This window comes from Manduca sexta, chromosome 2 (genome assembly GCF_014839805.1).
Source record: "Manduca sexta isolate Smith_Timp_Sample1 chromosome 2, JHU_Msex_v1.0, whole genome shotgun sequence".
NCBI classification, from domain to species: domain Eukaryota; kingdom Metazoa; phylum Arthropoda; class Insecta; order Lepidoptera; family Sphingidae; genus Manduca; species Manduca sexta.
The window spans coordinates 6,467,472-6,481,268 of NC_051116.1; the positions used below are offsets into that span (position 1 = coordinate 6,467,472).

Here is a 13,797-nt window from a genome sequence, read left to right on the forward strand (position 1 = left end):
TTAAGTTTTTTCTTCCTAATGGATGAGTGTGCCATCTGATGTCACCATCGCCTATACCACGATGCATACATAATGGATTTGATACCTTAAGAGGAAGGAATAAGGATTAACAAGGGGATAGTTTGGATCTTTGTTTATGGATAATTTTCTTTCGAAATTTTTCAAATTATTTTTATTTTCTAAATTTGGATCAGAAATTGTATCTAGTTGTCTGTAAGAGATTGCCTTGAGCGATAAGATCACCAATTGTACACGCTTTCAGCTTTTATTATTTTTATATTAAGCACAGTCTTTTATTTATGGTGTACAATAAGGCTATGAAATAAATAAATACAGTTTACACGTAAGCTTAAAATTTTGTTATGTTATTTGTTATGCTCAGATGTATTTGTATTAAAAAATATTTTTTATAAATAGTTATAGAATACAATTGTATGTTTTATGTTTTTGTTAATAGTTCGAATTGGGTGTTCCATGTAATGGCTGTGTGTTGTTATTAAATAAATTAAAAAAAAAACTTTTGTCGACTTGTTATTAAAAATAAAACACTCTAAAATGTATTTTATATGCATATATTCGGATTCAATATTTCAATAGCTATCAGTTAAAATACAACTTAAGTTACAAAAAAATACACTGACTCTTTACCGAACGCTGTACTTACGTGCTTATAACTAACTTAGCTATGTCCAACCTTAAAACTTTTACTATAAATTACAAACTTACACTCTTCCAGTTGGACTTTAATTAATTAAATTACTAATTTTAAAATAAACAATTAAATTAAACTAATAATCTCTTTAGCATTTAATTTCATTAATTCCATTTTTAAATTGGCCGTTTCGACCAATGAGATGTCAGTGATAACTCGCCAGCTCTCATTGGTCGTTGCCGGCGAATTTCAAATTTAGAATTTACATTTGACATTTAAAATGGCGTTTCGAAGCATTTCATTTTTAATTCATTAAAAATTAAAATATTGCTCGATATAATTTCGGTTATCGAAATAACAATTAACCCTCATTCAACGCGGGTTTGTCTATGACGCCATAGATAATCTAGTCTATGGCAGGGTCATGTCACTGGTGGTTGTGGGCGTAGGTAGAGAAGACAAAATTATCCTGCTCTAAAAGAGCAAGGAAAAAAACCACTGGGATTGAAATTTTGTACTCATGAAAAAAAATCAGACTAGATCGATCTAGTTTTTTAATAATTTACATAGATACCTGTATAGTACGAAGCATACAATATGTAACGTCCCACTACGCCCACTGGTGAATATAAAAAATACGAAAGTCCTTACACTACGTCACATTTACAATCTGGGCACACACATATACAAAATAACTCTTAATATTTACAAATGGCAACACAGACTCAGTGGCGCCCCTAGCGGCAATTTTGAAACTATTTAGAACATTTTTAAATGACTGTTTAGTATTGAGTATTATTGAATTTAAGCCTTCAGTCTGCAGTTTAGGCTGTGATAGTTTAAATAGTTTAAAATTGTAGAGGGCGCCATAGTCTCTGTGTTATGTAACACTATAAACGCTTGAATTTAGCGAGTTCCGTCACTAAACATAACCTAGAAAGAATTAAATTTTTCACATAATATGATATGACTTCAATTTTTACACGGTTTTGAAGCGTTAAATCTTTTTTTTCTATACATATATAAATCTAAATTAACTCGGGTCTGAGTTCGATATAATTTAATAGGCCTTCGTTTTATTTCGTTGATTTCTTTTTAAATCAGAGCAAGGACCAAGGTCATACTTTATTCTGCTTTAAATATTTTATTGCGAAGTTTTTGGTAATGGAATGGTTTTTGTACCGGAGCATGACTTTGAATCTTGCCCTTGATTTAGTTTAGGCCAGAAATAAATTAGGCCCGCAAGAAACGGCCCAGAGCGGCCCTTCGGGAGCTCGAGGACAGTCCCACGCCCAGCTGTGGGCAACGGCTTCACCAAAATGCAATTGAGTATCGACACGCGGTTTGAAGAGTGTTTTTTTGTTTTGTACACATTTTGATACGAGTTAAAGTGTGTTTGATACTTTTCAAACTTCCACGGCGGAATGTTTAATCACAAAATGTTTGGTGGTTTGGTAAAGTTTGAAAATTACCAAAAACACAGTACAACGGTCTGTTTGTGAAGAGAAATTCGCAAAAAGTATGTTTGTGTTTCGTTACTATAAATTCCAATCCAAAACAGACCAAGATCACAGACGTCCGAAAAACATAAAAACACCCCAAAAACCGCGGCATTACGCTATAAAATCATTTACATAATATTTACAAGGACTAGAACCACTAAACCATGTTGATACCGTATTTTTCCGGTGCGAAATAACTGTTCCCGGAGTTGGAGAAGTTACTTATCTGCGTCGCTTGAAGCATGCTCAGATGGGGCGAGTTCTGCTGATTCTCTGGTGATTCCGGCCCTGAGGAGAGGATGTTGTGTGACGGCCAAGCGGCCGGCGGTGATGGGTTGCCGAATGACACCTGGTTGTACAGCTGGTTGCCGTTGGTTGTCAGGTTGTGGCCGTGGTGGCTGGCGTGCGATTGGTTTACCGATGAACCGTTGAAGTACTCCATCTGGAATTTTTTCGGTTGTTTAGTAATGTTGGAGATGGGAAGATAATTTAATAATGTTTTTATTTTCAAGTACCAAGAATTATAATGTTAGTTACAATAGGGCTTCTAAGTTTAACAAATTATTATGATTTGTCCTATGTTTTTTTACATTCCTATTTCGATGTATTTCCAGAAATTTAAATATGGTCCTAATAGGTCGTCGGCAATGGTAGCTAGCTAGTCTTATATATTATGCATTTGTAGTTCAGTCTAGATTTCCTTAGCATAAACACTATATTATCTGTTGTCTATGTTAGATAAATAAACAAAATGTTTTGTAGAAAACTAAACAGTTTGAAGTGAACAATTAATTAGCACGCCGAGAAAGAGCAGAAAAAACAAAAGCAAACAGCTCAGCGTCGAACACAGAATTACCTTCATTTGTGCTAATTGCAATTCTATTTCTAATTATAAACGCAATTTAATGAATTAGTAATCAATTTAATGCAACATTTCTAATTAAATTAATTTAACAACTAATCTCCCGGATGCGGCGGAACGCGTTCGGTAATAAAATAGTTATTATATACTAGCTCTTGTTCGCGGATTCGGTTGTGTGAATGAGTTTTTCGGGATAAAACTCCGGCTATATTTTTCTGGGATAAATGTAGCCTAACCCCCTTATTCATAGACGTTATTTATCCAAGGACGGAGCATTGCTGTTATAACAAGTCTGTTTCTCAGCTTTGTTTATATGACAGCCAACTAGATTCAAATTGTATCTCAATATTAGCCAATCACAACGGCCCTATATCTACGCACTGCGAAGGCTGCCATACCGTCAGCACTGAGAAACAGACTTGTTATCACAGCAATGCTCCGTCCTTAGATAAATAACGTCTATGAATAAGAGGGTACGACTTTCCCAAGATTTCAAACTATTTCCATACCCGATTTCATCGCTATTTTTTTGTACGGCAAAGTGTCCTGCTCCTAATGGTAGGTGAAGTAGGGTCCAATAGAATGTCGACTGAAGAGAGATTACCCCTCGATCATCGACACAATTATGCTGTCTTATTGGAACTGTATATACACAGGCTGATCCCGGAACGCGACACTTACGTGGGCCACTATGGCGGGTTTTAACACCTTGTGTACGGTGGTCGCTATTCGGGCGAATATAAAATATATCCTACCACCAAAATCTGTTTGGTAGTTGGATTTATTGCGGCAGACAGACGCGGAGGGAGACTTCATTCTATATGTAAAGATTATATATATAGCTTTGAATATATGCATAGAAAACTTGATTCCGTTGTCAATATTTTGATTAAATTATGTTGGAAATTAGTTTCTATTATGTTTGATAGCCTGTTCGACTTGCCGTCACGGTTTTATAATGGTTTTTGTATCGGAGAATTCAAATTTTAACGCTTTATACTGGAAATTGGCTCTTAAATATATTGTTTCGAGAACAGGTCCTTTGCATTCATTTTAAATAATGTTTTTCTAGAAAATATTAGATTACTACGTCTTTATAGGTTTCTAAAAGAATATTTTATTGCCTTTTTAAAGAAAAAAAAAAACTTATTTTGAATTTGGAATGAATGTCAAATAGTAAATTTTTTCCGTTACAATAATAATGAATTATAAAACAATGAACATATAAGAATTCTCACCTGACTAGGGTAGTAGGGCGAGTTGTATGCGCTCTGCCCGTACCCCTGATGATGGTGGGACGTAGAGTAGCTCCTTATGTAATCCGAGCTGCCTGGCCAATGGAAGCTGTTATAGCTGTCCGGGTGGTACACGTTCCCTGGCCCATTGATACTCTGCGGCGTAATTGGAGGTGATGGCGTCGTCATTATCGAGGAGTTGGAGCCCAGCGGCGTCAGGTTCCCCGTCAGCCGCGAGCTGTACTGATCCTTCACCAAGTTACTGCCGAAAGACTTCTCCGAGTAGTCCAACTTACTGGAGTAGTCCAATCTCTTTGGGCTGCTGTATAACTCCTGTTTAGGCGTCACCCCGTACCCGTGGATGTTGGAGACGGGATCAGTCTCCTTCCCGCTCGCTCTACCGTCATTCCCGTAGTGCGTGAGCGAGGTCAAGCTATTTTTGTTGAGAGGTGACGATTCGTAGTTCGCCGCGGCCTCTTTCTTGCATATTACGTTGATTGGGGGGCTGACTGACGTTGTTGGAGTGATAGGAAGGTTTGGGGAAGAGGTAGTGATGCTGTTACTGGTGGTGAGGCTGTTCGCGGAGCTGGTCAAGGATTTGGATGTGGTAATTTTGGAGGTGGATGAAGAGCTTTTTAGGGTGTTAGAGACGGTTGTTTTCGTGCTAGATGAGGATTTGCTCGTGATCTGCGTGTTTGTTTGCTGTTGGAGTTGTTGTCTGCATTTCGCTCTTCGGTTTTTGAACCATACCTGTTGAAGAAATAAAATGGTCAGTTATGTCAAATGTTATAACAAGCTTATTGAGTCTTGAGAGATGCCCACGTAAGTCGTACTGAAACCATTTATTCGGGATATAAAATGACCCGAGGCCGTACTCGCGATACCTTTGCAATCGTTAATGCCAAAAAGAATGGAATAAATGTATGGGATAGCCTATCTATAGGTCTATCGTCGATATGTCACTCTCGTTCATAACGTTAGCGCTAGCGATTGTAGAAAGCATGTCCACGGTCCCTGGTTCACATAAATTATTATTTTACATAAAGGTAACTTTGACATTTCATAGGTAAAATTCGAACTACTTTTTACCGTAAAAAAATAATTTTACTAGTAATTCATTACGAACATTCATTTTTAAGCGGTGCCCAGGTTCAGAACCCAAGGGCTCACACCTCTGATTTTTCTATACTTATGTGTGTGTTCTTTGTGAATTATCGCTTGCTTTAATGGTGAAGGAAAACATCGTGAGGAAACCTAGACATCTGAGTTCTCCATAATAATTTCGAAGGTATGTGAAATCTACTAGCCCGCACTAGGGTCGCGTGGTGGACTGAGGCCTAAACCGTCTCAGTAGTGGAGGAGGCCCGTGCTCAGCAGTGGGACAGTATACAAGGATGATATCTTCAGATATTATTATATACTAGCTTTTGCTCGCGGCTTCGCCCGCCCAAATGAGTTTTCCGGGTTATTTTTTTAACTTACTTAATATATATGTACTTGATATGATAAGTCTGCCGGTATACATGTTATGTATGTAAAGTGCAAATAAATAAATAAATATTATGACCAAATTACACAAAATCATTATAAATTGTACCATATGTATTATTCCGATGTATAACCAATATTACTGTAAAGTTTCATCCAAATCCGTTCAGTAGTTTTTTCGTGAAAAGGATACAAACATACATCCATCCTCACAAACCCTTGCATTTACAGTATTAGTAGGATATTCATTGATACACAGACGGAACCCCGACCAAAACACATTCCTCATCCACATCCGTTCCCCCACAATGCACATTAAGATTTCGCCACTGTTGTGTACATATCAATTACCGCGCGCTGGATGTTTGCTCTTCTGATCATTTGTGATTTATCGCCGGGTTTTTGTGGTTGGGGTTCGAATTCAGCTAATATGGGTGTTGGATTAGTTAGAAGTAGTGATGAGGAATAACCTATGGATATTGGTTTCGACATCTCTAAGATGTGTTAAGATGATAGTCATATAATCTTCCATCAAAATATAGCCGATAGTTTGTCATATAGTTGCATATGTATAGTAATATCAGCCCTGTATTATATACTATTCCACTGCTGCATGGGCCTTCTCTACTACTGGCAGGTATTAGGCCTGAGTCTACCACGCTGATTTAGTGAATTAGCAGACTTTACATACCCTTAAATTATAGAGAGCTTTACAGGTATGCAGGTTTTCTCACAATGTTTCCCTTTACTGTTAAAGCAAGCAATAGTTCATACACACATCAATTTAGAAGTCGGGTGCGTGCCCTTGTATTTGAACCTGTAGACATTCATCTCGACAGTCCTTTCCACTTACAACTAGGCTATCGCCTAGTTGCATGTCGTCTTGTAATATGAAAAAAGTATGCCTAAATTGCTCAAGATTTAATTGTTTTTTGTCCGACATGACGATGCCTAGACTTCTGTGATAGGATGGATACAAGAATGGCGAATGAGAGCTTTGCGAAAAGGCATGAGATTATGATTCTTTTTTAATTGTACATGTACTATTTATCCTGAATATTTATATTTCTTTGGCACGTACCTTATAAAATTAAATGAAAATGTTTTCTGATATAATTCGACAACACAAATAATTTATGCAAAAGCTTGTAAACCAAGGTTAATTACTCCACAATATGAGTAATGTCTTCATTAACGAGGTAAATGGTTATAAATGTAATTATTTTATTACTTATGACATAATAATTATCGCAATAAAAAAAAAGACATACCAAATAACATAAACGTTTTTTACCAAAACCTTATTAAGGTGGTAGCTCAAGGTCCATTTTCATACATTTTGTTTCGGCTTTAATCTGGGTAACTAAACAAGTATTGGCAAGTAAAGAATTTAAATTCACGTCTAGTTAGTGATTAGTTCTCGCAGTTGTAAGAAAATCGTAAAAATAATTAATAATAAAGGATATTTCTGCCTTTAAAATTTCGTCATATTAAATTTTAAAGGCCGAAATATCCATGATTATTAATTATTTTTACGTTTTTCTTTCAACTGCGAGAACTAATCACTAACTAGACGTGAATTTAAATTCTTTACTTGCCAATACTTGTTTAGTTACCCAGATTAAAGCCGAAACAAAATGTATGAAAATGGACCTTGAGCTACCACCTTAATTTGATTTACGAACGTACGCTTTTCGAAATTCAAATATTCAAGCGTGAAAAACGTTCGAAATTCAATTCGAATTCTTAGCACAAATGAAAGCACCATTAACCAAATGTTGGGCCAAACAACACCACGATTGGGCCCAACGTGCGCCGCCATACTCACCCCGGATTAGCCAACCCTCCGTCGCCCGCGCCGACAACAAAAAGAACAACGACAGATGTGTTCGCAACTATTGTGCCATTGATTTTTGGATTATTTCCGTTGAAGGGTTAGGCAGTTTGGGCGTTAGCCTGAAGAACGTGAAACTAGTCACTTCAGTACTAATCGATAATTTCGATTTTGTCATTAATGACCTCGGTGTTATCGTGCAATTCTTCCATATAAAAGGTAGACTGATCAAATATAATTTAGTTTATTAAAAAAAAATCGAAACATCAAATTGATTGCTCGGAACACAGATAAACCAAACTGGATGAACAGGCTCCCAGAAGAAAACATTATTTTGTTCAAATAAACCATGCTTCTCCACATAGTGGATGAAAGAACCGGTAGGGCTCAACCGCACCGAACCTTGGAATGTCAGATATCTGACATTCTTAGTAAAGGCCAGGTCAATACCCTGAACCGGCGGGAATGCCTAAAAAGATTGATGAAGGCGGAGGAAGCGAGAGAAGTATGCCAGAATCGTGCAAAGTGGCAATCCATCTGGCTACCCCCTATGGTATAGAGCCGTGATGCTATGTATGTAAACCATGCTGGAAAAATGATGAACATATGCACCTAGAACTTTTACTGGTGGTAGGTCTCTTATATGTGAGAGTCCGCCTGGGTAGGTCCCACCGCAATGTCTATTTCTGCCGCCAAGCAGCAGTGTGTAATACCTGTTGTGTTCCAGTTAGAAGGCCATTGTAGCCAGTGTAACTACTGGACATAAGATTTAACATCTCGTGTCTCAGGATGGCGAGCGCAGTGGAATACCAAACAATACTTTGTAATTCAAGGTATTAGTGTTTCTACTGTTTATGGGCGGGTGTATCGCTTACCATCAGGCGAACGACAAGCTCGTCTCGTCATTCAAATCAATAAAACCTAGAAGAAATAATTATATTGAATTTTGTTGATAGCCATTACCAACACCCAGCAAAATACCCTTCGTTTCATCTTCATTAGTTAATAACATTTGATACCCGATTTGGCTGACAGTCAAAAATAATGAGCCGCTTACTGCCACGTGCATGCCAATTAGTAGGGGGCGCTCTGTCCTCTACATCTAAATGATAGATACCAATGATAAACTAGGAGAGCACTCTTTAATGGTGGATCGATAGTTTTAAAAGTAATGGGGAATAGTGACAGTTCGGGTACGTATTAATTTTGGAAAATAGAACAATATTCTACAGCAGTTTTGGAAAATAGATGATTTTGCTGTTTGATGTTAAAGCAAACCTTCATCTACATAGGGGTAGGTAGAAGTGTAGCTAAGGCATCCACTGTTCGCAAAGGTTGTTTTGTCTCTGCTGTGGTGGGGAGAGGGATTTAAGTTAGAAGTGTTCGTATTATCGTTGGTTGGTACCATACTTTGACCATAGTCGTGATATATTTGGCTAAAATGTAAAGAATTTTCTTAATATTTTATTGGGAGTTTATATAATTGACACTTTTCTAGATTTGTGTTTTAATTCCATTTTTATAAATCTATACTAATATATAAAGCTGAAGAGTTTGTTTGAAAGCGCTAATCTCAGGAATTACTAAACTTATTTCGAATTGTTCAATGCCAAAAGCAATGCTAGACCCACAGCCTAGCTGTTGGTTACCGCTTAAGTTCTAACTGTTTATAACTAGCTCTTAACCTGCGGCTCCGCCTGCGTGATGTAGTTTTCCCGGGTTACAAAGTAGCCGATATCACTTAGAAATAATATACATACATAACATCACGCATTTATCCCCGAAGGGGTATGCAGAGGCGCAACTAGGGCACCCACTTTTCGCCAAGTATGTTCCGTCCCATGATGTGATAGGGGGCGAGCCTATCGCCATATCGGGCACAAATTCCAGACTCCGGGCTGATACTGAGCAAAAAAACCCAAATATCACTTTGCCCGACCCAGGAATCGAACCCAGGACCTCAGAGCGCTATTGTACCGGACATGCAATACAACTACGCCACCGAGGCAGGCAGAGCAGAAATAATGTAGCTTCTAGTAAAAGAATTTTGTAAATCGTTTCAGTAGTTCCTGATAGTAGCTCCTACAAACAAACAAATACGGACGTTTCTTCTTTATATTAGTATAGATAGAATTATTTAACTTGCGTGCAGACCTATCGTAATTTACATACTTGTAAATAAGACAATTCAAGTTTATACTTCATGTCGGCTGAATATCTTTACTCCCGTAGTCATTTTGGATAGGATACTTTTACTTACACTATTAAAACCATCTATGATGCTACCGGGCAATTGTGATAAGCTCTAACACGATTATTATAAGGAGGGATTAAAAAACTCGTGTTTAATGTGGCAAAGGAAATCGGATTTGAAACATTACCAACGCATACCAAACTTTACTATTGCCACATTATCGTAATCCATTTAATCTTTAAAATTACCATAACACTCAGAAGGCACGCGTAGAAAATACCAACTATTATTAAGTTTCAATTAAGTGGTGATACGGCGTCTAATCCTTGCCACCCATAGCGCCATTAAGAAATAAACTTGATAAAACCTCCCCGTGATCCACGCACACCGCCGGTTGACGGTTGACTGCTCTCTAATTCGTTCAAACGTTCAATTTATACCGACACGGTTAGGGCATTAGCGTGCCAAATCGAATTACGCGTTCCAATTTTGATATTTGAAAATTGAATTATTCAATTGTTCGAACGTCATGTTTAGTCTGTGTTGGGTGTTTCGCGCGCTTTTCTTGTTTCTTTTTGTTTTTACGACTACGGAAGACGGTTCGAAATGCTCGATTAATTTAATTTCAAACAAACAGAAAGAGTTTGAGTAAAGTGAACACTTTGTGGCATTGTACTGAGCTCGTTTATCATAAATTTGAGAGGAAATCCCATAATGCCCAGTTCCAAACCAAAACTTAACTATCCATATTAAATTCAATGTACCAGGACAACAGAAGTGTAAAACGTTCTCACCTGTACTCTAGACTCGGGCAGGTTGATCTTCAGCGCAACCTCCTCGCGCATGAAGATGTCCGGGTACCGCGTCTTGCCGAACAGCGCCTCCAAAACGTCCAGTTGCGCCCGCGTGAAGGTTGTCCGCTCGCGGCGTTGCTTACGTGGGTTCACTCCTGGGGGAGGGAAATATAAAAGTGTAAATTATTATTCTGCGTGAAGTCATATTTAAAATAAGAATTCAATTGTGTTATATTGGAACGACAACTTTCATTTGAACTGCATATTTCTGTGCACATGAAAAATCAAACTATCCCTCTGTACAAGCTATATTAAGCATTATTGCATTTATAAAAAGAACTAAACTTCTTCACGGAAGGTTTAAAACTTTGCGTGTCCCAAAACGGGAATCCGCATCGCCCTGACAGATTAGAAATGAGTTCCATATAACATAATTAAGCGTGTCCTAAGTTTAGGCGTACCGCAATTAACTGCGACGGTCGACTGTCGCGAGAAACGAAACCTGTTTGGCGACGCTACGTGTGTGGACTTGAGACTTATTACATTATTATTAGCTAATTCTATTTTTAAATTTCATTTCATAGACATGAATTCGAATGATTTCAGCCATGACTTCGAATGACCATGGTAAAATTAGTGTAGTCAAACATTGATATTAAAGTGAGTTAATATATACAGATCATTTTGATATTGCGTTACTAAATGAAACCACATACTTATGTTCTTAATAAAAAAAAAAAATAGAATAACTTAGGGTAGAAGTAAAAAAAGTGTAAGTTTCCAACAAAGTAAATATCAACAAAAACTAACATCAATTTTATAACACAATTTAATACCACTACATTGCAGAGTATTCGTCGCAGCGGCAACATCACGCACTCAGAAATAAACTCGCAAACTTTCCTTTTCATAATATTAGTATGAATCACAACCGTGTAATTATAGTTATCTTCCTAATCTACTTATATATACCAGTTACTAAGCACTTTATTATCTATATTTACGTTATTTTAGGTTAGCACAATTTTTATTAATTTTTAACATTACTATTTGTTTAGAAAAAGTCCCAAGCGCACACCTACCGTGGTCTAACACAAAACGACAACAAACTATTATACTTTAATATGTTCATAAAAAGCAATAAAATATTTCCTAAATGTTGCCTCATCGAACCAGGGACGCGCCATCTCGTGTTAGAATAATACAAAAATAGATTTGTTTTAATATTATTTCTAACGGTAAAGGAAAACATCGTGAGGAAACCTGCACATCTGAGAAGTTCTCTATAGGAATTTCGAAGGTGTGAAGACTACCACTCCGCACTAGGCCAGCGTGGTGGACTAAGGCCTAATCCCTCTCAGTAGTAGAGGAGGCCCGTGCTCAGCAGTGGGACAGTATATAATACAGGGCTGATATTATTATAATATGATTTCTTATGTTTACGCGAATGTTATATTGAAATAACTATTCAAGGGATTTTATCGCAGTTTTATATTATAATTTTCTTTCTCGAAGACTTTGCAGCCTTCTTGGTCTCGGGACGGACTGGATTGAAGTGTTGCTGTTGTGAAAAGTCAAAGTTACAATGCTACTTGGTTGAGTAACTTTAACTCATACTTTATAACAGCAAGCCGCGAACAAAAGCTGGTAAGTATTATAAATAAAATACAAATTAAATTACATAAATATAAAATATAAAAATAAGCACATAATATTCTAGTTATACTAGTATAATGTCCAACAGTGGAGCAGCACTAGCCGATATATCACGCGCGTAATGTCTGTCCGTCTCATCACGTTATGTTAATTCGCTTCTGTGTTACGAGCGGCGACCGATTTTATGATTGTTTACCGTTATTCTTATAAGTATATAAGTTTGTGTATATGTAAGTTTGGTGAGGTCTAAGATAAAGTGATTAATAATATCAATGTAAAGTTATGTTGGCTTGTTGATTTGCGCCTTAACAGTCTGTTTAAAGAACACAATATAGACGGAAAAGTTTTTGTAATATATAATAACAAACATATATTATAAACGTACATAGTTACTTAGGGAAGAAGAAAAATGCATCAGAGTATAACGCGTTTACTAAAAAATTTATAATAAACTTTATTAGTTTTAGAAAAATATTTGGGAGCATTAGATCGAAATTGTTTGAGATGTCGCGACATAGACAATAAATACAAGCGTTTGATATTTATAATTAATAAAAAATCTTTGAGACAACGAAAACATAACTTCAAAAAGAAATCATCATGACAACATAATGTTACGCCGTCCTACAAATGTTTATTAAACTAACACCATCTTTGTTACAACCGACGAGATCGCATTCAATCATTCAAATCCATAGACAAAGGGCATTCCAAATTTGAAAAAACAACGTGTTCACTCTCATTTGTTAATGGTAACAAAAGCGCGCGTACAGCGCCGAGACGCGCAGTCTGCCTCCAACCATTCATGAGTTAACATCCCCAAAAAGTTTACATACAACTTTTGGACATTTCATTTAGTTTGTTGATACAGTTGAGGTTGTTTTAGGGTTCCGTGGAGAAAGTTCTTGATTGTTTCAACTATATTATACTTATTATTCTGGTTTTATCGTAATATAGCGTATACAATGCTGTATGTAATGTTTTATGTGACTTGTGCATCCTTTTTTTTTTTATTTTTTGAATGTCGATACGAGTTTGCCGTTTGTCCGATGGGAAGCGATACTACCGCCCATAAAATATAGAAACATCACCTTGAATTACTAAGTATTGTTTGGTATTCCACCGCGCTCGCTATCCTGAGACATGAGATGTTAAGTCTCATTATGTCCAGTCGTTATGTTGTACGCATGTAAAAAACTACGCGATGAGTTAACACTAGGTCCGTGTCTGATCATTTGTACGCTGATCATCTGGACTCTATACCTGGACACAATTGGCACGGCCCTAATTACGTTAGATGGTCATATCTCGATTTTAAAGACATTTTAGATTGCATCATACAAAGTACAAAAACCAAGAAGATTCTTAAGTTTTATAAAAACTTCTTGCTATATTTTGCTCGCGGAGCGCGGCTTAAATTCTTTCGAAGTTTTTTTGACAACTCTTTATTGTTAAGATAAAATGTAGTCTATAGTCAATGGCAAAAATAATTTTGATCCGTCGCGCTATTCTTATTGAAAGAAAGGAGCACTATCTCTCTAACACATTAACAAGTATCAAAAAACACTGCACATACAACT

General features: G+C 36.8%; 1 protein-coding gene across 1 annotated transcript in view; it reads right to left on the reverse strand.

The window, feature by feature from the left end:
* Nucleotides 1-556: 556 nt before the first annotated feature.
* The window catches only part of LOC115456367 (homeobox protein OTX1), a 71,774-nt gene continuing 58,533 nt past the window's right edge, over nt 557-13,797 (reverse strand). Inside the window, exons 3-5 of the mRNA XM_030185390.2 lie at nt 10,562-10,716; nt 4,255-5,001; nt 557-2,596 (exon numbers count right to left, since the gene is read on the reverse strand). Coding sequence (XP_030041250.1) covers nt 2,312-2,596; nt 4,255-5,001; nt 10,562-10,716 — 1,187 coding nt within the window. The 3' untranslated portion in view covers nt 557-2,311. The remainder of the gene's footprint in view (nt 2,597-4,254; nt 5,002-10,561; nt 10,717-13,797) is intronic.